The following is a 27,721-nucleotide window of genomic DNA, read 5'->3' on the forward strand; positions in this document are numbered from 1 at the left end:
AAGGTTAAAAAAAAATCACTGACGTTTTTGCAGAGGAGTTCTAAGTACATCTAACTAAGATGTTTGGTGCAGTATTTCTCAACGAAAAAAGGGTGTAGACTTCGGCTCCTGAACTTCGGCTGGCCTCAATTTTTTTTGGTGTGCCTGAACAGCTGAAAAAAGCCTTACTAAATAAAGTCCAAAACATCACAAAATGTTGTCCTAATATGTGCACAAACTCTTCCGAACTGTTTTGGCTAGGAGCATGCGGACGCCTTTACCCCCACATCGTCTACAGATGAGAACTGTTAAAACTCCCAGAGAGTCACAATGGCTTTCTGTTTTATGAAGACACAGGAAGTGTGGCTCCTTGTAGAAGCACGTTGTCGAGTGGATCGAGTCCCCCGAGGACCCTCACTTTTACTTTACTTTATTAGCTTTATTTTTGCAGGGACAGTGCATATTTTAATGAACATTTCAGTAAAATGGCAAATTTTCGACCGCAGTCCCTCGTCAGGTTATTTAAAAACACGTTAAATGACAATATGGACAGATAAGGAACACATACAGAGCAACATATGACAACACTTAGCAGGTAGACAGAGAAATCACACAAAATGCAACTCAGTCTCCAGTTCTCCAAATGAGTTGAATTTGGGATGAGGGCGTTGTGGTCTAACGGGGTTGTAGCCAGCTGTCTCTTCCACACTGCTGCATCCTGTCATCTTAATAGAGCTGTTCAGTGTCACTTTGACTTTGATTTGTAGTTGATGGTGTCGATTAGATTCTGGTCGTTGAAGGGATTGGTTATTAATCATTTGTAGAATGGATTCTGAGTAAAGAATAAGACATTGTTTGAAAAGCTGCTGGAATTTGTTTAGAACAAAACTTTGGCATTTTTTTGGTCACAGTTTGCTCAGAGGGCTTTGCAGCAGTGTTTTATTGTCTATTCTAGCCCGACTAAAGACAGTCATGGTTAGTGTTTTAACTCCCAGGCCAGACTAGAGCTACCCAAATAAACATCTAGGGAGTATGCACTGGGCAGCATCGGCCAAATAAACGTAGAGTGGCGCTGTATAGACTAGAAACAGAGTGACCTTGGGTGAGGTTGAGGTATTCTATCTTGGCTGTCCAGGGAGGGCTGCCTGGAGAAGACAAATGTAGGGAGCAGAAGGCAGGTATCCAGACTCCTGTCTAGAGACTCTCTATATCTATGTTTCAACCCTACGGAGCAGGGGTGTCAAACTCATTCCATGGAGGGCCTAGTGTCTGCAGGTTTTTGCGTTTTCATTTCAATTAAGACCTAGACAACCAGGTGAGGGGAGTGCCTTACTAATTATTGACCTTTTTAATTCATCAATCAAGTACAAGGGTGGAGCAAAAACCTGCAGACATTCGGCCCTCCGTGGAATGAGTTTGACACGTGCTATTTCAGTGGAGACAATTTCAAGGGGGAGAAGGAGTTCAGTTTTCGTAACCAACAATGTGTGTTAGAGCTCTTTTGGGACAGAGCAGGGGTTGGAGAGAAAACGATGCATGAACGTGTCAACTTGTACTTCTTCCCCTCACTAACCCTGCAGCTCTGGTAAAGCAATGTTCAGGGGCTTAGGCTATTTCCCCCAGCCACTTCAAGCACAACGCTGACGTTCCCTCTAGAGCCAAACTAGGATCTAAAGCAAACCACATTTCTGCCTGCATGAGCGCCCACTCCCAACCTAAATCGGGGAAATCATACTCTTCCTTATTAGATGAACTATACTTAGATGATCAAAGACAGCGTGTTTTCCATGTCATTTTATTTCCTCACTCCCCTCACATCAACTCAAAATGTTTTCTTGTCTGGGCAGATGTTTTAGGGGCGTCTTTACCTTCAATTTATGGCAAGGGAAAGCAAACTGGATCTGTCTGACTTAACGGCCGCAGCATTGTAAGTGTAGGACTCAGTCATCGTTTGCGCCGCTGATGTTCTAGAGAATCATAAACAACGGTTGAGGCACTCAATCGATGCAGGGAGGAAGAGATGGCGTAGCACTGGAGGCTGCAGGAGCGTAGAGCCTTAGTCCCTGTGCAGCCAGCGGTTGGTAGGCAACCTGGATTTACTGCCCCTCTAAAGTGGTCATCTAACTTACTCAACTGGAAAACACAAGCGAAGCGGGGCCTGTAGGTCGAATTTATGAGCTCCTCCTGGTAGGTAGCATAAACCAGAACAATGACCCAGTGTAGGAATGAATAACCGTGGCCCTGTATTTCTTTATCCACATATTTATTGATGGGTCCCCTCAGTATAAGTGAGGGTCTTTAATAAAATGTGCTGTCACATATTTATGACTTTTCTACATTTCTGAATGAATTATGGGAAGGAAGGGAAAATATTGATTGAAGCAACGTTTGCTATTTTATTAGGATCCCCATTAGCTGTTGCTAACATATTAATAGACAAGAACAGCTCAAGGACAGAACTACATAAATGTAAAACGTCACACACAGCCAACATATCAGTACATACACAACAAAAATATATTGGTCAAACAACGGCGTTGTGTCGTGAGGTGTTGCTTTATCTATTTTTTTTAAACCTGGTTTGCTGTTCACTTAAGCAATCTGAGATTAGGCTTGGGCGATATACCGTATACCAGCGTATTTTTAAATACAGACTATGATTCGTGGGGGTGCGTGCTACATCACTGCTTATAACTATAAATGAAGTTTAACTAAGAAATCTAAGATGTGTCAAATAAATGATATCCAGCTCAAGGTTCCAGCTATGCATTTGGCGAGATGTCAAGATCAAGTTTCTTGTTTACGGCACAGACGTTCAAGATCCCTGTTGCCTAAATTGTTTTGCGCGTAAAAATACATCTTTTGGCACTATGAAGCATCTGGATATTACATTTACATTTTAGTCATTTAGCAGACACTCTTATCCAGAGCGACTTACAGTAGTGAATGCATATATTTCATTTCATGCATTTTTTTGTACTGGCCCCCCGTGGGAATCGAACCCACAACCCTGGTGTTGCACACACCATGCTGGCGTTGCAAACACCATGCTCTACCAACTGAGCCACAGGGGATATCTGAGATGGGAATTCCATACAATCAGGGCTCTATATAAGACTGAATTTGAATTTGTTCTGGATTTGGAGACTGTGAAAAGACCCCTGTTGGCATGTCTGGTGGGGTAAGTGTGTGTGCCAGAGCTCTGTCTAAGTTGACTATGCAAACAATTTGGAATTTTCAACACATTGTTTCTTATAAAAAATAATTGATGCAGTCAGTACTTTTAGCCAAGAGAGACTGTACTGGGCCGTTGGGGCTTACTTTCACCCCTGACTAGGCTTACCTTTTAATTTTATTCATCAGTTTGCTTAGCGCTTAATGTGCACTGACTACACTACAGAAAGTGTTATGCCATGGATATAAAAATGGAGTTATTGATAGTAGATGTGGATTTATATTCCCTCATGGAGTCTGCATAGTGAAACACTTCAGTCTCCGAAGTGTGCCCTCTCCAGGCCTATATATTGACCAAGGCATCAGTAACTGTAACAGACTGTTTTTCTAAACCCTGGCAGTCTCTAACCACAGAGGTTATTAACTCGTTGAGTGCTCTGTACGAATGTCAGAAGGCTGTATGTAGGGATACACCATTCATCACACAAATGCTCGGGGGGAGATTGTGCTATACATCATGTCTACTCGTTTACAGGGAGGGGGAGAGAGAGCATGTGGACTCAGCTACTCCTTTTACATGGAACATATACACTGGGTATAGATCACTGTTTCTTTCACCTCCCTAGGGTTCACTTGGCAAAGCCACTGACCAGCATCACTAAAGCTCCCCCTCAAATGGGAATCATTGAGCGTTCTTCTCCCCTTCTCCCATAACCATTCCACCTCCAGAGCGCTCACCCATGCGTTCCTTTAGAAAGCCAGCGCCAGCACACCAGAGGTGTGTCGTCGTGGCGATAGTGCTCGAGCAGCATGCATAATGTTCCCGTGCTGCACAGTCAGATATGGCCGTGTGCTTGTTTATAATTACTCGCTAAGTGGTTCTCTATATCTCTCGCCCTCCATTACCTCTCTCCATAGGCACAATGTTATGATGAGGAGGGCTAGAGCCTCTCTAGAAAGCGATGGCATCCTTGGAAGCACAGACACACACCACTGGCCCTGCTCTAGTTCTGTGGGGGGAGGACATAATCATGTGGTTGAAATATCACTCTCAAAACAATAGGGCATGGTCTTGAACAGCAAGAGGCCTCAATGCGTAGAGAGGGCTGTTTAGGCTTTTGCATCCTTAGCCGGTGGGATCTCCTACTTCTAAATTCCGATGACCAAGCAAATGGCTTTCGAACAAGCAACAGCATCCAACAGACTAGCAACAGTCTGATTTTTAGTGTAAGCTCTTATACAGACCCAAGTTTTAAAGGTCTTCACGACTTATTTATCATCAACTACCACAAAAAATGTCAACTAACAAACGTATACACTTCTTTCACTAGATGCACCATCATCAATATGTTCTCTTGAAGCACAGCGTGTTTATTAGCTAGTCCTGGAAAAGCATTTCCAGTGCAGCTGCTCCTAAAGTGCTGTGGTCAATCCAGCTGTCATTATACAAGTGCTTTGAAGGAGACAACATGTAATTTTAAAAGGAGAATCAAGTTTTTATATACTTAACATTTATCAGAGCAAACCGCTCACTAATCAAAGCCATAGGCTTTTTATGTTTGTCATGTAGACGTTTATAGTTGTCGTATGTTAATGTTCATAGAGAGCAATTTTAACTATGTTTGAAGAATTGAGTCATGGTCAGTTCTTGTTCTTCTGTCTGTCATCAGTTTAACTTTAGGTTAAAGACAAATCATGGACATAGCCACTGGTACATTGTGGTACATTGCCATAGAAATCTGCTAATTATCCAACTCCTTGCCACTAATAACGAGGCTAACTCTGACAAGCTACAGTAACACATTTCAGCCAATGCATTTCAATTCCATCTCTGTCATATATCCCACTTTAAACGACTCTGAAGGATTCGGGATGATACTGTATTTCTGTGATGAATTTGAAAATGCGTGGCTGAAAGAAGGGAAGTATGCCAAGGTTTCCCCTGTTTAATGACCCACGTCAGTCTGAAGCTGTAGCTGCCTAATTGAAATCATTAATTTAGCCCTCTAACTCACTTCTCTAAATCTTTTGTAGGTAATTAGAGGGAAATACCTGGGCCTCAGAGCGATGAGAGGAGCACTGAGAATCACACACACACACGTATGCCATGCACGTGCGCACACACACTTAGATTTACAAAGTCACACACTTTCGGAGACACACATTCAGAAACATAATTACACAAATACACCGTTTTTTGTATCTCTCAAATTCACTCACACTGACTTTTCCCCTCTCACTGTCTTTCTCATTCTCTCTGCCATTCTCCCCCATCAGAGATGAGAGGCTGGGTAGAGCCACTGCCAATGTATATGTAATGGACCTGGAGCATTTGACACTTTGAAATGAGGCCTGAGAGTGAGGAGAGGGAGAATTCACCTTTCATAGTCCAGTAAGCTGCAAAACCAAGGGTTGAGCCTTTCTCCTTCTTTCTCTCTCTCCTCCCAGTCAAAACAAACATGGCTATTTATAGAGCTATATTTTGAAAGGATAAACCTCTAATACTACTCATTGAGACAACAGGAAAGTGAAAAAACAAATGCCATGATGATGTATTTTTTTTGGTACATCTCTGGGCACAAGTCTCTGTAATTGAGCAGACTGTTCTTTGTGTGTGCTTGTGTTTTCAGATCGGGTTATATAACAGTACCTTTGGGGGGGGGGCGGTGGTGGTGAGAGGGAACGAGCAGGGAATGAGCAAGCATGCAGAAATTGAGTTGATTCCCCGTGCTCTCACAGATCTTGACAAGCCCTTTCAAGATCGTAAGCCTATGTTTGGGCAGATGCTGAAATGTGCCGCCATGGTTTTCTGATTGTCTCTGGTGCTGCTGCTGCTGCCTCCGCCATATTGTTCTCAATCCCATTATGCACATAGCAACATAGAGAAATGCACCAATTCTATGGCGCACTGAAGATTGTTTCACAACCGCGGACAGTGACCATATCCAACACGGGAGAAAGCGAATTTGTTATAAAATAATATTCCATTTATTTTTACATAATATAACCATATTCAATTTCAGTATCACGTCTTAGAACAGGTATTCCTAAACTGGGGTACGCAATGCCGTCGGGGGTACGCCAAATAAAAATGTGATTCACATTTTTCTTCACATTTTGAAACAGTCCATTTATATTTTCCAACGGGGCTATACATTTGGGTGATGTTTTTTTCTCACCTGAGTAGCCTCGTTTCACTGCCAAAAATAAAATTAAACCATCTAGTGTTGAGCGAAATAACAACACAATGTCAAATACATGTAGCCTAGTCAAATAATTAACATCCAATCACATTAACCGTTACACTCTCGTGGGAATTCCACTAATGGTCCGTATGAAGCCAAACATAGCTGCTGCTCATTCCATTTGCTCGAAAATGGATAAATGGTTAAAAAAAGTTAGGCCTGCGTCCATAGAGACACATACCAGCTCTTCTGGTAGTACCAGCAGTACTACACCTGCACCTATCGACGACAAGTTGTTCTGCTTCCACGGGCAAATCCAATGCTAGCATCAGTTATTCTACATTTGTTGTTAGCCCAGCTAGCATGGACACTGACAGTTGTGAATCTGATGCAGCCGAAGAGCTACTGCCCCCTTACCCGGGAAAACACCAAACAACAGTACTTTCTCACATCTCGATGAAACCTTCACTCTTGCGCAGACATTTAGAAACAAAACACGCAAATTTGAAAAATAAACCACGGGAGTTTTTTGAGCGAGAATTAAGACGACTTTTGAGTAGTAAGACATGTGTAAAAGCAACAGATACCATTAATAAGAAGGGGCTAGAAGCGTCTTATATGGTGAGCTACCGAGTGGCTAGGACAGGCAAGCCCCATACTATTGTGGAGGACTTAATTCTTCCTGCTGCCGCGGATATGGCTGGGACAATGCTGGGGGAAAAGGCCCCAAAAAATTATACAGTCAATACCCTTCATAAAACAACACTGTATCACGATGCATCAGTGACATGGCAGGAGATGTTTTGAAACAGTTACTGCTTCGCATACAAGCCAGTGAATTCTATTCGTTACAGCTGGATGAGTCAGCAGACGTGGCGGGCCTGGCACAGCACCTGGTATGTGTCCGTTACGTTTATGGGGGGTCAATTAAGGAAGACATCCTCTTCTGGAAACCAGGACAACAGGAGAGGATATTTTTTAATTACTGGACAGCTTTGTGACATCAAATGGACTTTGGTGGTCAAGATGTGTTGGTATCTGTACTGATTACGCAAAAGCCATGACAGGGAGACATAGTGGAGTGTTAATGCACGTGCAAGCAGTTGCTCCCGATGCCACTTGGGTACACTGCAGCATCTGCCGAGAGGCTCTTGCTGCCAAGGGAATGCCTGACAGCTAGAAAGACGTTTTGGACACTACAGTGAAAATGGTTAACATTGTTAAAGCAAGACCCCTGAACTGTCATGTTTTTTCTGCACTATGCAATGATATGGGCAGCTACCATGTAACGCTTTTACAACATACAGAAGTGCGCTGGTTATCTGGGGGCAAAGTATTGACACGTTTTTTTAATTGAGAGACGAGCTTAAAGTTTTCTTTACTGACCATAATTTTCACCTGTCTGACCGCTTGCATGATGATGAGTTTCTCACACGACTGGCCTATCTGGGTGATGTTTTTTCTCACCTGAATGATCTGAATCTAGGATTAAAGGGACTCTCCGCAACTATATTTAATGCGGGACAAAATTGAGGCTATGACTAAGAAGTTGGAGCTCTTCTCTGTCTGCATTAACAAGGACAACACACAGGGCTTTCCATCATTGTATGATTTTTTTGTTGTTGTGTGTGCCAATGAACTCAAGCTTACGGACAATGTCAAATGTGATATAGCGAAACACCTGAGTGAGTTGGGTGCGCAATTACGCAGGTACTTTCCAGAAACTGATGACACAAACAACTGGATTCGTTATCCCTTTCATGTCCTCCCTCCAGTCCACTTACCGATATCTGAACAAGAGAGCCTCGTCGAAATTGCAACAAGCTGTTCTGTGAAAATTGAATTGAATCAGAAGCCACTCCCAGATTTCTGTATTGGGCTGCGCTCAGAGTATCCTGCCTTGGCAAATCACACTATTAAGACACTGATGCCCTTTGCAACCACGTACCTATGTGAGAGTGGATTCTCAGCCCTCACTAGCATAAAAACTACATACAGGCACAGACTGTGTGTGGGAAATGATTTAAGACTGAGACTCTCTCCAATACAACCCAACATTGCAGCGTTATGTGCATCCTTTCAAGCACACCCTTCTCATTCACTTCTGGGGTGAGTTATTCACAATTTCCGATGAACAAATCGACAGATGGTGTGATCAGAAACTGACATACTTTCACCTTATTTCCGCTTGTATCTCTTTGGCAGTTATCCTTGGTTCTTTTTCTACCATTCGCACTATCCTTCTGTTCAATCTGGGGTCGATTTTCCTCTTGCGGCCGCGCCAAGGGAGGTTGGCTACAGTTCCATGGACCTTAAAGTTCTTAATATTTGCAACTGTTGTCACAGGAACATCAAGCTACTTGGAGATGGTCTTGTGGACTTTACATTTACCATGCTTGTCTATTATTTTCTTTCTAATCTCCTCAGACAAATCTCTGCTTTGCTTTCTCTGGCCCATGTTCAGTGTGGTGCACACAATGATACCAAACAGCACAGTGACTACTTTTCTCCATTTAAATAGGCTGACCGACTGATTACAAGATTGGAGATGTGTGATACTAATTAAAGAAAATAATTAGTTTGAAATATCACTATAATCCATTTTATTTATTATATTGTGTGTCCAGGCCATTCTAGAATATCTTTGTAGAAGAAGCAATAATGAATCTCTTTTCACAGCTTCTTTGCTTTTTTCTATGAAATACCAAAGGCATGCAAGTATACACGATAAAATACCTTTTCATTTCATCACTTTTCAGGAGGAATGAAGCATTATTTCAATGAGCTGTAAGGGTACCAACAAATTTGAGCACGTCTGTATGTAAGATGGCTAAATAAAGAGTAAATTGATTGATTATTATTTGTGCCCTGGTCCTATAAGAGCTTTTTGTCACTTCCCACAAGCCGGATTGTGACAAACTCACACTCATTCTTATGTTTAATAAATGTATAGTGTGTGTGTGGCAGGCTTACAATGTTGGCAGAAAACGACATTTGAGAGTGCGCTGACCCTGGTGCTAGAGGGGGTACGCAGCTGGAGGTTGAATGTTTGAAGGGGTACGGGACTATAAAACGTTTGGGAACCACTGTCTTAGAGTGATGGACTGCGACATCCCTGTGGCCTCCGCAATGGATTAGTCCACTGAGACAGGCGTGAATCAGATGGGTGTCTTCTGCAACATAAAAAAATAAAAGCAATCTTGGTCGACCAAGCTGAGAGCTGTTGCTTAGAGCAGGGGTTTTCAAAGTTTCCTCGCCCAGGCATACCAGTAAATTCAGGGACCCCCATCATATGTTAGCAAAAAAATGTTTGTCTTATCACATGAAATGATACTGGCAAGTAGAAGTAATGACATTTTTTTTATGAATAGACTTGGTAGACAGTTTTGTTATTTTGACCTCCACAGTGCATTGGAAGAGGAATTTTCTCCAGGGGCACCGTACTACTATGGCTGACCCTGTAAAACAACACATTTCACTGCACCTATCCGGTGTATGTGACAATAACACATCTATATCTATGTTCTCCACCGGTCTATGGTTTGAAGGCTGTCATTTTGAAACAGTCAGTCCATTGTCTTGTTTTTTTCATTAGTGTGATTGTGTCTTCAGCATGTCCAGCAAGTGTTTGCACTGTATCATGTTTAAATACAGGTATATTCAGGTATGACTATAAGCACAGAACACTTAAAGTACCTCTGTTTTTTCCTCTAGAGATCTAACCGTGTTCAGGCAACAAGGCTACCATTCATATTTGCCTTAATTGGCCTTTAGCAGAATGAGGATTTCTCATATATTATGCCATTACAAATCTACTGCTAGACTAGGCTTTATGTAAAAGTTGATGAAAGGGGATGTGTAAATGTCTCCTTGTGCTATTTGCTGTTTTCTCATGAGAGGAATGAGCACGGTAGTACTTTGTTTGTATACTTTGCACTGAGAGAGGTTTTGCTGGGGGAAACAGAGTATTATTATTATTTGGGGATCCCGAGTGGCGCAGGGGTCTAAGACACTGCATCTCAGTGCTAGAGCCGTCACTACAGACCCTGGTTCGATTCCAGGCTGTATCACAACTTGCCGTGATTGGCAGTGCCATAGGGTGACGCACAATTGGTCCAGCATCATCCGGATAAGGTTTTGGCCGGCGTAGGCCGTCATTGTAAATACAAATTTGTTTTTAACTGACTTGCCTAGGTAAATAAAGGTTAAATTAAAATAAAACTATTTAGTTTTTTTGTGGGAGGAATAAGTGATTCAGAGCTTTATGTACTTTGATGAAGTAAAGTACTTGTTTTCAAGGTGGAGGCTTCACTGCTAATGGAATCTGTGGTCTCAGGAAGAGAGGTCTCTGTCCAGACTGTGTGTCTGCTGTGTCCAGTAGGAGTTCCAGGTCATGGCCACTCACTCCTGACCTTTGACCCTGGACACAGCCTGTCCTGTCCACTTCACTAATGTCTCTCTACCCCTTTATACACACACACACACACACACACACACACACACACACACACACACACACACACACACACACACACACACACACACACACACACACACACACACCAGCTCTGATTCCGCATTCCTTTCTCCACGCTGTGTTTCAGTTTGTGTTGCCTTTTCCTCGCTCTGTGGAGGGAAAGGGAGGGGGTTAGAAGTCTAGTAGAGTGCCCAGGGACCGTTCTCAGTGCTCAGTCCAATAGAAGGCAGCTGCACTGACTAACAGGACAGGAAGGAAAGGGCGACACTAACAACAAAAGGTGAAAAAACACACAGAGGAGAGCAGAGCAGCCCTTTGTTTCAGGGGGAACTCACACAGTAAAGCCTCCACAGTGGACAGAACACCACCGGGAGAGAGCTTATATTGTAGTTTTAGGAGGGTGAACCCTGAGGCCATTGTTCCCCAGTAGTAGTGTAGTTCTGTTGGTGAAAACATGCTGGGCGACCGTGTGCTACCTCTGAGTAGGAGATGAAGACCAGCTACAGCCTGGAGGAGAAACACACACAGTGCCTTGGTCAGGGGAAGAGGGGGAGCACCTGTAAGGAGAAAAGAGGAGCAAAGACAGGAGAAGAACAAAGAGAGACTTTGACAAGAGGAGAGGATGAGGTGAGACTTACAGTAGGAAGTAAGAGACAGAGGAGCAAAGTGTGTAAAGGAGGGAAGACGGGTAAAGAGTAGTTTCAGAGAAGAGGAGTTGGAGCAGTGACGCAAATGAGAAGACTGAGGGGAGGCCCTCTTTGGGGAAGAGAAACAAACGAGAGGATTTGGGAGGAGAGGCCAGAAGAGGGTGGGAGAGAGGAGGAGAAGAGGGCCCCATGAGGCTCCTCCACAGCTGTCTGTGTGTGTTTATGAAAGGTGAGTTTGTTCATGCCTGTCAGCCAACCATGTGGGTATTCACAGCTGAGGAGCCTGCAGATGTATGCAGGGAGGGGGCACAGACACTCAGAGGGGTGACAGTGGGTGGAGGTGAAGCAGTACTAGTCTCTGACAAGCGGTGGTGCGTTAGGTTGACTGCTTCCCTTAAAGAGATGTGGTAGACAGACATACTTCGTTTTCTTGACCAGTCTACCTAGTTTTAATTTATTCAGCCCATCAGTTGTTTTATTGCCGTACTTTGTCAAACAAATGTTTTTCTTTCACGTTTTTAATGGAGGAATTTGTTTTTGTTAAGGTCTGTCGTCTAATAACTGCTGCAGTGATCTTTCTATTTTACGGCACCGTTAAGCTACACAAGCTGGATTTGTTTCGTATTATACAGGCTAAATGAGGAGGGCTTTGTGTGAATGGTAATGAAGATGATTATTTCCTATCTCTATGTCTTTGTCCCTAGGACATGGCCTGTTATTGGTTGTTCATCAGATTTATCCTGTAGGATGTCACAGAGTCCTTCCTTATCCCCCTTGTCAGTGGTTATCTTTCATAAAAGGACAATACTTCTAAAAGCGTTTATCTGTGTTTGCTCTTTCTGTAAAACAATAATGCTATAATTCATTAATTAAACTGTCAAAAAGGCTTTTGAATTATAGAGAGTATAGGTAAATCAGACAGCAAACAATTTTCGGGAAATACCAAAAATATTGGCATTATTGTGTATTTTAATATCCAAATATACACTGAGTGTACAAAACATTCGGGACACCTTCCTAATATGTAGTTGCACCCTCTTACCCTCAGAACAGCCTCAATTTGTTGGGGCGTGGACTCACACGTCGAAAGCGTTCCACAGGGATGTGGGCCCATGTTGACTCCAATGCTTCTCACAGTTGTGTCAAGTTGGCTGGATGTCTTTTGGGTGGTGGACCATTCTTGATACACACGGGAAACTGCTGAGAGTGAAAAACCCAACAGCGCTGCAGTTCTTGACACACTCAAACCAGTGCGCCTGGCACCTATTACCATACCCAGTTCAAAGGCACTTACATCTTTTGTCTTGCCCATTCACCCTCTGAATGGCATACAAAAACAATTAATGTCTCTATTGTCTCAAGGCTTAAAAATGGTCTCCTCCCCTTCATATAGACTGATTGGAAGTGGATTTAACAAGTGACCTCAATAAGGGATCTTAGCTTTCACCTGGATTCACCTGGTCAGTCTGTCATGGAAAGAGCATGTTTTGTACACTCCGTGTTCATGTAACTGCAAAAATAAAGGATACAAAGTATATTGAAAGCAGGTGCTTCCACACAGGTGTGGATCCTGAGTTATTTAAGCAATTAACATCCCATCATGCTTCAGGTCATGTATAAAAATGCCCAGTTGCCCATTATTTTGGCTACCATGGCTAGAAGAAGAGATCTCAGTGACTTTGAAAGAGGGGTCTCAACGGAGCCATAGGGGGTTTAAAGTGTGTGTGAGTGGGTGTTTCATTCAACAGATCTCCCACCTACGCGGAACAAAAATATAAATGCAACATGTAAAGTGTTGGTCCCATGTTTCCTGAGCTAAAATAAAGATCCCAGAAATGTTCGATACTCACAATATTTCTCTCAAATGTTGTGCACACATTTGTTTACATCCCTGTTAGTGAGCATTTCTCCTTTGCCTAGATAATCAATCCACCTGACAGGTGTGGCATATGAAGAAGCTGTTTAAACAGCATGATCATTACACAGGTGCACCTTGTGCTGGGGACAAAAGGCCACAATGTGCAGTTTTGTCATACAACACAATGCCACAGATGTCTCAAGTTTTGAGGGTGTGTGTAATTGGCATGCTGACTGCAGGAATGTCCACCAGAGCTGTTTCCAGATAATTTAATGTTAATTTCTCTACCATAAGCCACCTCCAACGTGGCAATTTGAATGCAAATCTGCTGTGACGAGATCCTGAGGTCCATTGTCGTGCCATTCATCAGCCCCCATCACCTTGCGTTTCAGCATGATAATGCATGGCCCCATGTCACAAGTATCTGTACACAATTCCTGGAAGCTAAAAATGTCCCAGCTCTTCCATGGCCTGCATACTCATGAGACATGTCACCCCTTGAGCATGTTTGGGATGCTCTGGATTGACGTGTATCACCACGCGTTTCAGATCCCACCAATATCCAGAAACTTTGCACTGCTATTGAAGAGGAGTGGGACAACATTCCACAGGCCACAATCAACAGCCTTATCAACTCTATCAACACTCACACCAGATACTGGTTTTCTGATCCATGCCCCTACTTTGTTTTAAAGATGTCTGTGACCAACAGCTGCATATCTGTATTCGCAGTCATGTGATATCCATAGATTAGGGCCTATTGAATTTGTTTCAATTAACTGATTTCCTTATGCGAGCTATAACTCAGTAAAATCTTTGAAATTGTTACATGTTGCGTTTTATAATTTCGTTCAGTATAATTGAACACTTCTGGGAGATTCTGTAAATGCTACACAAAATATACAAAAGTATGTGGACACCCCTTCAAATTAGTGTATTTGGCTATTTCAGTCACACCTGTTGCTGACCGGTGTATAAAATTGAGCACACAGCCATGCAATCGCCATAGACAAACATTGGCAGTAGAATGGCCTTACTGAAGAGCTCAGTGACGTTCAATGTGGCACCGTCATAGGATGCCATCTTTCCAACTAGTCAGTTCGTCAAATTTCTTCCCTTCTAAAGCTGCCCTGGTCAACTGTAAGGGCTGTTATTGTGAAGTGGAAACGTCTGGGAGAAACAACGGCTAAGCCGCGAAGTGGTAGGCCACACAAGCTCACAGAACGGGACCGCCGAGTGCTGAAGCGCGTAGTGTGTAAACTCGTCTGTACTCGTTTGCAACACTCACTAACAAGTTCCAAACTGCCTCTGGAAGCAACGTCACCACAAGAACTGTTCATTGGGACCTTCATGAAATGGGTTTCCATGGCTGAGCAGCCATGGAAACTGAGTTTGGCGGATACCAGGAGAATGTTACCTGCCCGAATGCATCGTGCCAACTGTAAAGTGTGGTGGAGGAGGAATAATGGTCTGGGGCTGATTTTCATGGTTCGGGCTAGGTCCCTTAGTTCCAGTGAAGGGAAATTGTAATGCTACAATGACATTCTAGACGTTAGTTAAATGTAGTAATGAATAAATTGGCTATATTTATTTAAATGGACAATTCTGTGAAAAGTCTTCTGAAAGTTTTAAATTGATATAATACCTGTTAGCAAATGTGTCAGCTAGAGATGATGTGCAGGAGCTTGCAGGGATTTATAATTGTGCATGATATCTACTTTGATGCTAATTAGCATATTTGAATTTGACAGTAAATAGAGACGGATATATTGATTAAAGTCACCTTGTCCGAGAGAGATTTACATGGTTATCAAAACGTCACGCCAGGGTAAGCCTACACGAAACACAGCCCTTATTTTAAGTGTTTCTAAAATCCCCTATGGGAAAAATGAATGGAGGAAAAACGATTTCAACCATTTCCCTGTTTTACCGCTGGGTTTTATGGTTATTATGACATCTCCACGGTGAGGCTCTATTTGAATAGCCATGCTAACCATTAGCATTTTCATGGGCTGGTGGGTCTGTATCAGCATGGAGTTAGCTCTCCCTGGGCTCAAGGCTACACTTTCAAATCTCATTTAGGGACTCACTCTACGACCATTCCTGGTGTTTATGCCATCCCACTCCCAACACGGCAAATGTAGCCTAGCTGTCATGGTAAGCAACAATTATTGAACATTTGTTTTGGCAGGTATGTTCGTATACAAAGTATGCCTAGGGATACAATACAACAATTTCCTTGTGAGAAACCTGTGTGCCTAGATGGGGTGGTGGCATTGGGGAGAGGTGGAGGTATTAAGGGTCGGAGGGGTGGCGTGTGTGGGTTTCTCCGGAAATTCCAATGCTTTTAAGGTAATTATAATCCCTGAGAAATGACAAGTGACATATGGGTGGAATGCCGAAAGAAGGGAAGGCCACTTCCCATGTGGCATCCGGACATTTCATCAAAGTAAATAGGATGTGTGTGACTATAGGCTGTCAGAATGTCACACAGACACATACCACTAGGAGAGCCTTTAAAACACCGCCTAGCCTAACATGCTAACCTGTTGGCACTTTCATAATGAGAAATACCTCAGTAAAGCCATTTGATCCTAGATCAGTTTTGCAGATTAGATTAGATTTTGATTTAGTCACATGCACAGGGTTGCAGATGTATGTTAATAACTTCTAATGCAGAGGGGTGTCTAGTAGGTTAAGTTAATTTGACTAAGGGCCCATGCCTGTGAAGAGAGTTGTCAGGAGGCCATATACTGGGGAAAATAACAAGAACAACAAAACAATTCTACCTTAGGTATGCCACTGTAGGGTTGCAAAATTCCCTGGTTTTCCAGAAATCCTGGTTGCAGGATACCGGATTTCCTGCTTATTCCTTCCTGTATCCGGGATATCGAGAGAACTTGGGAATTTATTAAAGTTCCTGGAATTTTGCAATCCTACAGTTTACCTAAACTGAGTATATCTAACATTACAGTGCCTTCAGAAGGTATTCAGACCCCTTGACTTTTTCAACATTTTGTTACTTTACAGCCTTATTCTAAAATGGTTTAAACACTATTTTTTATCCTCAGCAATCTACACACAATTCCCCATAATGACAAAGCAAAAACAGGTTTTTAGACATTTTTGAAAATGTATAAAAGAAATATTATACTTATTTACCTAAGTATTCAAACCCTTTGCTATGAGACTTGAAATTGAGCTCAGGTGCATCCTGTTTCCATTGATCATCCTTGAGATGTTTCTACAACTTGATTGGAGTCCACCTGTGGTGAATTCCATTGATTGGACATGATTTGGAAAGGCACACACCTGTCTATATAAAGGTCCCACAGTTGACAGTGCATGTCAGAGCACAGGATTGTGTCAAGGCACAGATCTGGGGAAGGAAGGAACCCAATGGTCACTCTAACAGAGCTCCAGAGTTCCTATGTGGAGATGGGAGAACCTTCCAGACGGACAACCTTCTCTACAGCACTCCACCAATCAGGCTTGAGTGGCCAGACGGAAGCCACTCCTCGGTAAAAGGCATGACATCCCGCTTGGAGTTTGCCAAAAAGCACCTAAAGACTCTCAGACCATGAGAAACAAAATTCTCTGGTCTGATGAAATCAAGATTGAACACTTTGGACTGAATGCCAATCGTCACGTCTGGAGGAAACCTGGGACCATCCCTAAGGTGATGCATGGTGGTGGCAGCATCATACTGTGGGGATGTTGTTCAGCGGCAGGAACTGGGAGACTAGTCAGGATTGAGGGAAAGATGGAGCAACGGAGCAAAGTACAGCGAGATCCTTGATGAAAACCTGTTCCAGAGCACTGAGTCTGGGGCGAAGGTTCACCTTTCAACAGGACAACGACCCCAAGCACACAGCCAAAACAACACAGGAGTGGCTTCGGGACAAGTCTCTGAATGTCCTTGAGTGTCCCGCAAGAGCCGGGACTTGAACCTGATCAAACATCTCTGGAGAGACCTGAAAATAGCTGTGCAGCAACATTCCCCATACAACCTGACAGAGCTCGAGAGGATCTGCAGAGAAGAATAAGAGAAACTCCCCAAATACAGGTGTGTCAAGCTTGTCGCATCATACTCAAGGCTGTAGTCGCTGCCAAAGGTGCTTCAACAAAGTACTGAGTAAAGGGTCTGAATTGTTATGTGTAGGGCTGTTGCGGTGACTGTATTACCTCCACACTGTCAGTCATGAGTCATGAAGGCAGTCAAATTTCACGTGACCGTTTAATTAGGCTTCTTCAAGCTCTGATGCTGCTGATGGTCATTAGTAGCCTACCAAACTTGCTAACTGCCTGGTACTCAGCACTCTATTGTCCCTCTAATCCCTATGACATCAATGCAAATGTAATCGAAAATCTAATCAAACACTTAATGAGAGCCCATGAGCTCATGTTGCGCAACATTTCTATAGGCTATGCAATTGCGCGAGAAAACAGAGTGATGGCCTCTACTAAAAAGAGGAGGATCATATCAGCTTTCTATGGGCTAAGCCTACTATATTTATTTCTCAACTTTCCTAATATTAAGCACATTGTATATCTTTACAACAGGAGTATAGCTTACCTGGCTGGCATGAAAATGAACCACGGGAAAAGTGTCCTCCTTTAGCCATTCAAGTGCTTAGATGACATGTTTTTTTCCCCCGCTGCCACTGCTTCGAGACAGGTGCATGATAATGTTCCATTCTCAAGAAAAACTAATTTCACACATATTATTTATTATATGCAAAGACAAGATTAAATCAAGAATAGTCTGATGGGTGAGAATATTAGCCTATCACTTGTGAATGATGCCCAGCATAAGAAACAACACCTCTTTTTTTGTGGGCGACTTTTTCTAATCATAGTTGCACACCTCATGTAGCCTATATGTTTTGATAAGGTTTATACCACAACTAAAGCCTCCAAATAACTTCTTAAAATTAAGCACATTAATCCGCTTTACGATGGGTTTAGAGGCTAACTGACATACATAAGCAGCGTGTGAGTTTCAAATTTGGGGAAGACAATTTTCACCATAAAAATATACCCTTATATTAAAAGCATTACATGCATAATCGCATTTGCGGTTACTTTTGATAATGGCGTTTCCCGCTAATGGAACATTCACGCTTATAGCCTACTGCCATGTGTGCATTGCCGCGCTTATAATGTGAAGAAATAGCCTAATAGTTAAATCAACATTTTAAGCTAAATGTTCTGATCTGTTGCATCATCCACGTTGCGTAAAAAGTTTGATGCTCGTGGTTGTATTAATTTGGGATCTATTGCATCCCACAACTGTCCCAGACTATGTTTGGAATATTTATTTCTCCCACAGAATAGGTTGAATTTTGTACTATGGGGGATAGTAGATTGACATAGGCTAGTGCTTTTGCTGTTTGTTAGGCCTACTCATCTTGCTGACAAAGTAAATGTGGACAGATCTTCCAATAACTTCAATATGGATCTCCGAATTGGATTAGGACGCACGCAGTTGCGTCCCTAATGTGTTTGTCTTTACTGTGAGAAAGACCCGATCACATGATGGAGAGCCATGTGAGTGAAAGGTACAAAGGAGCGTGCAGTGCTTAGGTAAAAGGGCACAACGCAGCACTCCAGGCCAAGGGCACAATGGCCACTGGCCGCAAAAGGCAGAGATTTTGTTAGCGTGCATTACGGCCACAAAGGGAAGGCCACCGTGAAATCCGAAGCATTATCAAGTGCTTGTCAAATTGTGAATGAGAGACTAATGAAGTGTGTACAGCCTGCTAAAAAAAAAACAAGCAGGGCTCATGCCTTTCAAACATCTTTTTTCAAATCATCATTAGAGTCGCATAGCTACCCTTCCTCAGGCCAGAGTTAAAAACTTCAACCAATGGAACAATGAATTGCCCGGTCAGGGTCCACAAAAAGAAGCTCCGAAAGAGGCTGGAAGCAATCTCTCACCTCGCCGCCTACTACCAAAAATAGTTTGGTGCTCCACATGCTGAGGGAAGTCGACGTGATTAATTTGTCTAATTTGTGTTATGGCCAGAAGACAGAGACAAATGGATCACATGGGAAGTCTTCAATGCTGAGACTAATTTAATACATTACAGCCAGTCCTTGTGTTCTACATTTTATTTTGCCAAAGCTGCAGCAATCCGCAGAGTTCTTTTCAGGGCAAGTGGAAAAACGTGGCCTTGCGGCTGCTGGTAAAATGCTAACGCTGAAGCTTTTCTGTATTGAGATTCATTGCTCTCCTGATTGAACTCAGATATAGGGTCAGTTTTACCCTAACAATCAGAGCCTTAACAGTTAGGACAGGGGTTTCAAACATGCAGTTCGAGAGTCATTTATTCCCCCCACTTGTGCTCGCAATTGAATTGGTATAGAAAATTCATGCAACAGCACCTAGCACATTAAACGAAAAGAGGCAAGAAATTGCTTCATGTAGAATTATTTTATATCATAACGTACTGTCACGACATCGACGGAAGGTGGCGCCCCTCCTCGCCCGGGCGGCGCTCGGCGGTCGTCGTCGCCGCCGAGCGCCACTAGCTGCCACCGATCCTCTGTTTCATTTTCTGTTGGTTAGGTCTAGGTTAGGTACGCACCTGTTTTGTATTAGTTCATTCGTGGGGGGGGGGGGGGTGTATTTAGTCTTGCTATGTAGGTTTGTTTTTTGTGTGTGATTATTTTACGTCAGGACGATTCGTCTGGGGAACAGGTGTTTCCCTCTGCCTGTGGGTTTTGCAGAGTATATTGTGGGCTGCGTCCCTACATTGTGTGCGGGCTGGTATTTTGAGCTTTTTGTATTGTCGCCCTGCCCTACCTAGTTTTTGGACAAGAGTGGATACCTATTAAACGTGTGTTCACGGACTTGTGTCTCCTGCGCTTGACTTCACCCCTCCTGCTTCCTTGAGCCGCCTGACATGTACACAGTGTACAAAACATTAGGAACACCTTCCCAATATTGAGTTGAACCCCCTTTTGCCTTCAGAACAGTCTAAATTCATCGTGGCATGGACTACAACGTGTCGAAAGCATTCCACAAGGATGCTAGCCCATGTTGACTTCAATGCTTCCAACAGTCATGTCAAGTTGGCTGGATGTCCTTTGGGTGATGGACCAGACTCACATTAAGCATCTCCAATCCAAAATTAAATCTAAAACTGACCATCCTTCCGATCCTCGACTTCGGCGATGTCATTTACAAAATAGCCTCCAACACTCTACTCAACAAATTGGATGCAGTCTATCACAGTGCCATCCATTTTGTCACCGAAGCCCCATATACTACCCACCATTGCGACCTGTACGCTCTCATTGGCTGGTCCTCGCTTCATACTCGTCGTCAAACCCACTGGCTCCAGGTCATCTACAAGTCTCTGCTAGGTAAAGCCCCGCCTTATCTCAGCTCACTGGTCACCATAGCAACACCCACCCGTTGCACTCTCTCCAGCAGGTATATCTCACTGGTCACCCCCAAAGCCAATTCCTCCTTTGGCCGCCTTTCCTTCCAGTTCTCTGCTGCCAATGACTGGAACGAACTGCAAAAATCATTGAAGCTGAAGACTCATATCTCCCTTACTAGCTTTAAGCACCAGCTGTCAGAGCAGCTCACAGATCACTGCACCTGTACATAGCCCATCTGTAATATAGCCCATCCAACTACCTCATCCCCATACTGTATTTATTTATTTATCTTTTTCCTTTGCACCACAGTATCTCTACTTGCACATTCATCTTCTGTACATCAATCACTCCAGTGTTTAGTTGGTATATTGTAATTACTTCGCCACCATGGCCTATTTATTGCCTTAACTCCCTTATCTTACCTCATTTGCACACACTGAATATAGATTTTTTTTCTACTGTATTATTTACTCCATGTGTAACTCTGTGTTGTTATATGTGTCGAACTGCTTGCTTTATTCTTGGCCAGGTCGCAGTTGTAAATGAGAACTTGTTCTCAACTGGCCTACCTGGTTAAATAAAGGTGATATAAAAAAAAATGGTCAAGGGTTACATTGCTTTGTCTAGAGATCCACAAGAAAATTAGAAGTGGTTTATTTTGGTCTCAGAAGGTTTTGGAACCACTATACTACAGATAGAACTCAAGTAGTGAAAATAAATCCTCAGGGGCTGGTTTGAGTTAGGTTAGCAGTGGAGGCTAACTTTAGCATCGCAGATCTGGGTTGTGTATATATGGAGGTTGGTCTGTCTTTTTTTTTTTCTTCCCTTGAAACCAAGTCTGCTCCTTTTGTCTAGTTTGGAAAGGACTCTCATTGTAGCTTAGTGGCATGCAGCCCCATTTGTATCTGCACTCAGTCTCTGCCTAGTCATGACAGCTCTAATTCCTCTCTGAAAGTTAAGCCTCCACACTGCAGGATGAAACAAAGGTTGTCGCAGAGAAGTTTGTTGTGTTTTTCTGTTGCAGTATGCTGAGGTAAGGGGTAAGAGTTTTCTAATGCCCCTAGGCATGTATTTTGTGAGACTTTCTTCTCGATATGAGAAAGCAGGACTGCGGTTTTTTAGTTTATTGTGTCAGTCTTAATCTACCATTTAAAAACCTTGTTCATATTTTTCCATGGAAAATGTTAGCCTAAGTCGATTTTTGGCATTAGAAATGCATACGGCTTAAAGATGGACTGTTAGCAGGCTAACTGAATAGAGGAGCGTTTGTGTGTGTGCGTGTGTGTGTGTGTGTGTGTGTGTGTGTGTGTGTGTGTGTGTGTGTGTGTGTGTGTGTGTGTGTGTGTGTGTGTGTGTGTGTGTGAGCCCTCAGACAGCTGAACTGGCTTGTGTGTGCGTGACACCTCGGCCCACCCAAGTGAAAAGTCCGCATGCTCCACATGCTAAAGTGTTAGCACTCTCTCTGTTCTGTATCAGGGCTTAAACCCTTTGAGGGGGAGTGTGGAGATCGGAAGTGTGTGTGCTCTGTACTCATTGTATCTGTTGTAACTTGGTGTGTGTGTGTGTGTTATGGTTCTGACCCTCTCTCCTCTCTCCTGTCTCTGTAGCTCCAGCTGACAGCCCTGGCCTCGTGGAAGGGGGATGTGGTGGAGCTGAACAAGCGGCTGGTGCAGACGGAGAGAGAAAGAGAGCTGCTAGAGAAGAGACTGGCCAAAGCACAGGTACTCTACCAGACAATATATGTACATATAGTATATTCACATGGATTCATATTCTGTATTGTAAACTCACCTTTTACCTTCACTTAAGCTTACCATTCAAAGTCCCATGCCAAGAACATTGCTGTAATGCTGTGGGTACCACCACCACCCCATCTAAAGCCTTACAAATCTGAATAATATTTGTCCATAAGCCAGCTGCAGTGTATCTCTCATCATGATCCATCATTTGTGAAACACTGTGTAAATGGTTCCTCGTTCCCCTTCCTCTTTTCTGCACCTGTGGTTTAGAACTCTCTGGTATGCAAAAGTTCCTTTGTAGGATTTGTATCTTTGAATAATAACCCAAACTGCTCTGATGGATGTTAAAGAACTACAGCATAATGGAATTGAACTGGCTTCACATAAGAGATTCTTTCGATGTATGTTTTTTGAAGAATATCCAGGAATAGCTGACACGTCACACAGGCACTGAATTGCATGGCTTACCTATTGGAATGTGTTCAGAAATCTCCCCTCCCTCCCAAAACAACCAGTCCATATGCTCCAATCAGAGTAGTTACTCTTCTTAGAATAGATGCAGAATTCTGATGACATCATCACGGAGATCATCTTTTGGTTGTTACTATCTAGCATGCGCTCGAAAGGAACTACTTTATTTTCAGCAATCGGGTATCACCTTTCCATAACATTGCTCATAGTATCGTATTATTTACTAGAAGCGTTGCTTTTTAAATAAGGAGGAAATTGATTTGGCATGAAGCAACACTCCCCATATGTCACTGGAACCAGGAAGCCTCAGTAACCATGCCAACTGCTTAGCTTCGATCTGCTTTGTAGTTTTCCCAGTCCCAGTGATTGACACTGGCTCTTTCCTAGGAGGGAGTTTTGGCCTCTATCTCTCTCTGTGTGTGTGTGTGTGTGTGTGTGTGTGTGTGTGTGTGTGTGTGTGTGTGTGTGGGTTTTTTGTGTGTGTGGGACAGAATGAATGGGTGTGCTAACGTTTGTTTAACTAATGGAATGAGTGTAAAAGCGAGACATTGTGTGAGTACCTGTTCTATAAATGCCTCGGCTTGACTGTTTATTCAGACATGGCCTTCTGAAGCATCTCCCTCAGGCTGTTAGACTCAGTCTCACTCCGTGGGCCACCACTGCATGTCTCCCTGGAACCCTACAAACAGACACAGCACTGGTTCATAGAGCTGTGGAATACCTCTGCTGGCACCCACATCGACTATGGGTATTTTCCTAGTGGTGATGTTTTTAAACAAAAGGCAATCTGGTACTGTAATTTGTGTTAAATATTAATGCTAGAAGCTATTTGGTTTGTCGGTTTCCCACCTGTTCTGCTGGAGTTAGATGAAGAGGGATAGGCCATGAGTTAAAGAAAATAAAGAAGTAGCTTGAACTGTACTTGCACTGGATGCCATTGTGTTTGGAGAGGAGTGAATAGAATGAAACCTGACATTGGTAGTTGTAGAGAGACTGATCGATTAGATAGTGATGTCATCATACCAAGATTCTACAGATAGCACTAGGCCTCTATCAGCACTGGCAGACAATTGAAACATTTGGCTCCCATTTGCACTTTCCAGTGTCTTTTTTTATTATACAAACTATCTACACATCTCATTCTGTTAGTGTCTGCATAGAGAGTAATGACTGGAATCCTTATAAGTCAGGATCTACACAAGTCAATGATGCCTGTCAGGTCCTAACTCAGACAAAGTACTGGCAGTTGCTATGGAGCCTGTATATAAAACTAAACCCGTTGTAAGATGTGCCCACTCTTGACATTTGAACCCTCTCATTGGTCTAAAATACAAAGTCGTAAATATGCAGGACATTTCAGTCAAACAAGTTTATGCAAAGGATATGTGGTGCCTAGAAGTCTAAGGAGGATGCTTGGCTCCAAAAGAGCATGTTTTCCTGAAGTGGATGATTTTTCATTTGACTGTTGTATTGGGGTGACCGTTTGTTCAGAACTCCCCACTCACAAAAATAATTTTAGAGTTTTGGTGGGCTTTTCACCTCACAATGTACTTCTGATTGAGGACAGACATACCAAGCCTTTGGCCCTTGTAGAAGTTGTTGCCTATGAAGGTCAGAGCCAAGCTGCTTTGAAAATATGTTTTGGCCCTGGCCATAAACCACATGTCACTTCCTATCAGTGACTGTTGTGCCTCTGGGCATCAGTGGACGGGTGTTATGACAGTGGGTGACACGCGTCACACTGTGTGACCTGATAATGGCTGAGTGGAAGCTGCTCTTTGTCCCTGCTGCTCTCCATGGGGTAGGGAGCTAAAGCCACTCAGCTATTTTAATTGCCACTGCTGGCCATTTGACTGGAGGACTCCTGACTCAACCCAGGATAACACACACACACACACACACACACACACACACACATTGGGGCTCTTGTCTCAATGTGGGGACTTTAATGGCTGTGTCAGCCTGAGGCACATACCTCGTCACCTGAACCCCCAACCTTTTACACACAGACGTTTTTGTTTAGGATGAAGTACACCCCTGACTCTCCAAGCTTCTGACTTCTGACCTATTGACCTTTGAATCCTACTCTCAGAAACCTGGGTCTTAGACTTTTTCAATGGGGTGCAATGTTTAGAAGGTCGCAGATAGAAAGATTCCACACTAAAGCTGGGCAATATGGACAAAAATACATATTGCAATATATTGTCTGAATTTCTGTCATAACGATAAATAGAACAATAAGGTTATAACAATGTGCACCATAAATGATCCTTTAGCCTACTAGTACTAGTTTGATGGTTGTAGCCATCAGTTGTCCCATTAACAGTCAACCATTTTAGCAAACATATTTCATTTCAAACTTCACATTTCTCTACTATAGGCTACACGTCGTAATGAACGATGTCAGTAAAATGCCTGCGATAAGTGATCCGTATGGTCAGTGTCCTTAATTTATTTTAAGTTTACCGTCCCAGCTATATTCCACACGACTCAATGTTCCGCATGACAGATGTTTATGTTTTTTCTATCAACTTCATGCAATTCTATGATATTTCTCACATTTCATTTGGCAGTGTGATAAAAAGAAAAGTAATTTATTTCTTATTTAACCTTTATTTAACTAGGCAAGTCAGTTAAGAACAAATTCTTATTTACAATGACGGCCTACCCCGGCCAAACCCTAACCTGACGACGCTGGGCCAATTGTGCGCCCAGTCACGGCCGGTTGTGATACAGCCTGGAATCGAACCAGGGTTGGTAGTGACGCCTCTAGCACTGACATGCAGTGCCTTAGACCGCTGTGCCACTCGGGAGCCCCACTTGGGAGATTTCTGTATTCATAAACACAGGAATTATTGTCAAAACGCTAAACCATTGTGAATAAGTCCATAGTAGTTGTAGGAGATAGTTTGCAGTAATGTTAGTGCTTGATTAATGTTCCATTGTGTAACGCACTAGGCAGACCCCTCTTTGTCTGGCTTTGTTTCATTTACATGTTCAACCGCTGACACTTGTAATATAGTTGAGGCGAAAGCTCATACAATTCTCTCTGTCCCAACCTCTGGGCTTCATGTAGACATTCCCCAGAAAAGCCCTTCGACCCCACACACAAGTGTGTGTGTGTGTGTGTGTGTGTGTGTGTGTGTGTGTGCGTGTGCGTGCGCGTGTGTGTGCGAGAGACAACCAACCTTGCAAACCAACAGAGAATCGCCTTTCAAAAATGTGCAAATAACAGAATAGGATGCCGTTTGGATATTAAGGCTTCAGCTCAGTGGGTTAACATGGTCTTGAGTTGAGTCATAACATATTTATAATGTGTGTTTTGTCAGTGTGAGCAGTCCTATCTGATGCGGGAGCATGAGGACGTTCAGGAGCGGACCACCCTACGATACGAGGAGAGGATCACAGAGCTACACAGTATCATCGCTGAGCTCAACAAGAAGATCGACCTGCTACAAGGCACTACCATCAGGTGGGTGGTACACACACACACACACACACACACACACACACACACACACACACACACACACACACACACACACACACACACACACATATACACACACACACACACACACACACACACACACACACACACACACACACATGCTGTTTACTTATTGTAGTTAAATCAAAATCGCAGCATTTGCGTCAGAGGCCTTGTAAGTGTTTGTTTTCCTAGCTCAAGTGCCCTCTCCAGCCCTCTCCACCGGTGCTTAACACACTGATGTGCACCGGAATAAACTCCAAAATAGGCATCGGGTTGAGTGCTAAGCAGGACCATTAACCAAACAACTCATTAGAATGAACTCAAGCATGGCAGCCCCCCAAAATTCCTCCATTTCCAAAATGCGTACTGATTTTGGTCACACTTTATTTGGATAGTCCGGATTGTCCATCTGTAGATGCTTTACAGATGGTCATACTATCTGTTGATAAGCAGCTGCTTGCTAGGGTTAGGTTTAGAATAAGGGTTAGGGTAAGTGTTAAGGTTAGTGTAAGGGTTAAGGCTAAAGTAATGGTTAATAGATAGTTAGTTGCAATATTACTGTTAGGCCATCTGTAGATGCTCTACAGACTATCCAAATAAAGTGCTACCTCGTTTTTTTTATTAGGTAATAAATTCTTATGAATTTTGGAGAAGGGGAATTTTTCGAATCTGTTTTCTTTCATTCTCTGTTTGTGTGTGTTTATGTTTGTATAAACGGTGCCATGCCAATTCAGTGTATCTTGCTTCATGTTGTCAGAACAGCACATAACAGCGTGAGTCAGTACTTTCTATTTGCCAACCTTGTGATAACTATGTGATGTGAATTTATTGCCCGGCTATTTAATTCACAGACGTGCAATCAAGATTGTGTCAAACCAAAGAAATGCCACCAAACGACCCTATAATTCAGAGCTACAGGCAAGATGTTATGTATCAATGTTTGGTAGCAGCAGTGATGTTGTTTACTGCAGTACTACTTTCACCAATATTGTTTATTTCTGTATTACGTACATAGACCTATTGGATAGAGTTTGGATAGAATCCATTATCCCAATGCAACTCCAGGCATGTGTGGCAGACAAAATACAGTATCCGAGACACAGGCACAAGAATCAACATTCATTCAAAATGTGGAAATGTATGCTGCTTTCATTCGGATCTAGGAAATAAATGTGTCTAGCCTTCATCGCAAAAGAGGACAAGTGGTATCAACATAGGTGTGGGGTGTCCGTGCTTCATCTAATAGCTAATCCGATGTGCTCAGTCTCACAGACGTGTAAACACTGCACTTCTTAGATCTGACATT

The 27,721-nt window shown here is 43.0% G+C and overlaps 1 protein-coding gene across 3 annotated transcripts in view; it reads left to right on the forward strand.

Annotated features, from left to right (window-relative positions):
- Positions 1 to 27,721, forward strand: part of LOC106563245 (colorectal mutant cancer protein) — a 121,954-nt gene that overhangs the window by 19,552 nt on the left and 74,681 nt on the right. For all 3 annotated transcript variants that reach the window (XM_014128653.2, XM_014128654.2, XM_014128656.2), the window contains 2 exons: positions 22,320 to 22,433; positions 26,252 to 26,394. In XM_014128653.2, the coding sequence (XP_013984128.2) occupies positions 22,320 to 22,433; positions 26,252 to 26,394 (257 nt within the window). The remainder of the gene's footprint in view (positions 1 to 22,319; positions 22,434 to 26,251; positions 26,395 to 27,721) is intronic.

Source organism: Salmo salar, chromosome ssa11 (assembly GCF_905237065.1).
Source record: "Salmo salar chromosome ssa11, Ssal_v3.1, whole genome shotgun sequence".
In the NCBI taxonomy this organism is placed as follows: domain Eukaryota; kingdom Metazoa; phylum Chordata; class Actinopteri; order Salmoniformes; family Salmonidae; genus Salmo; species Salmo salar.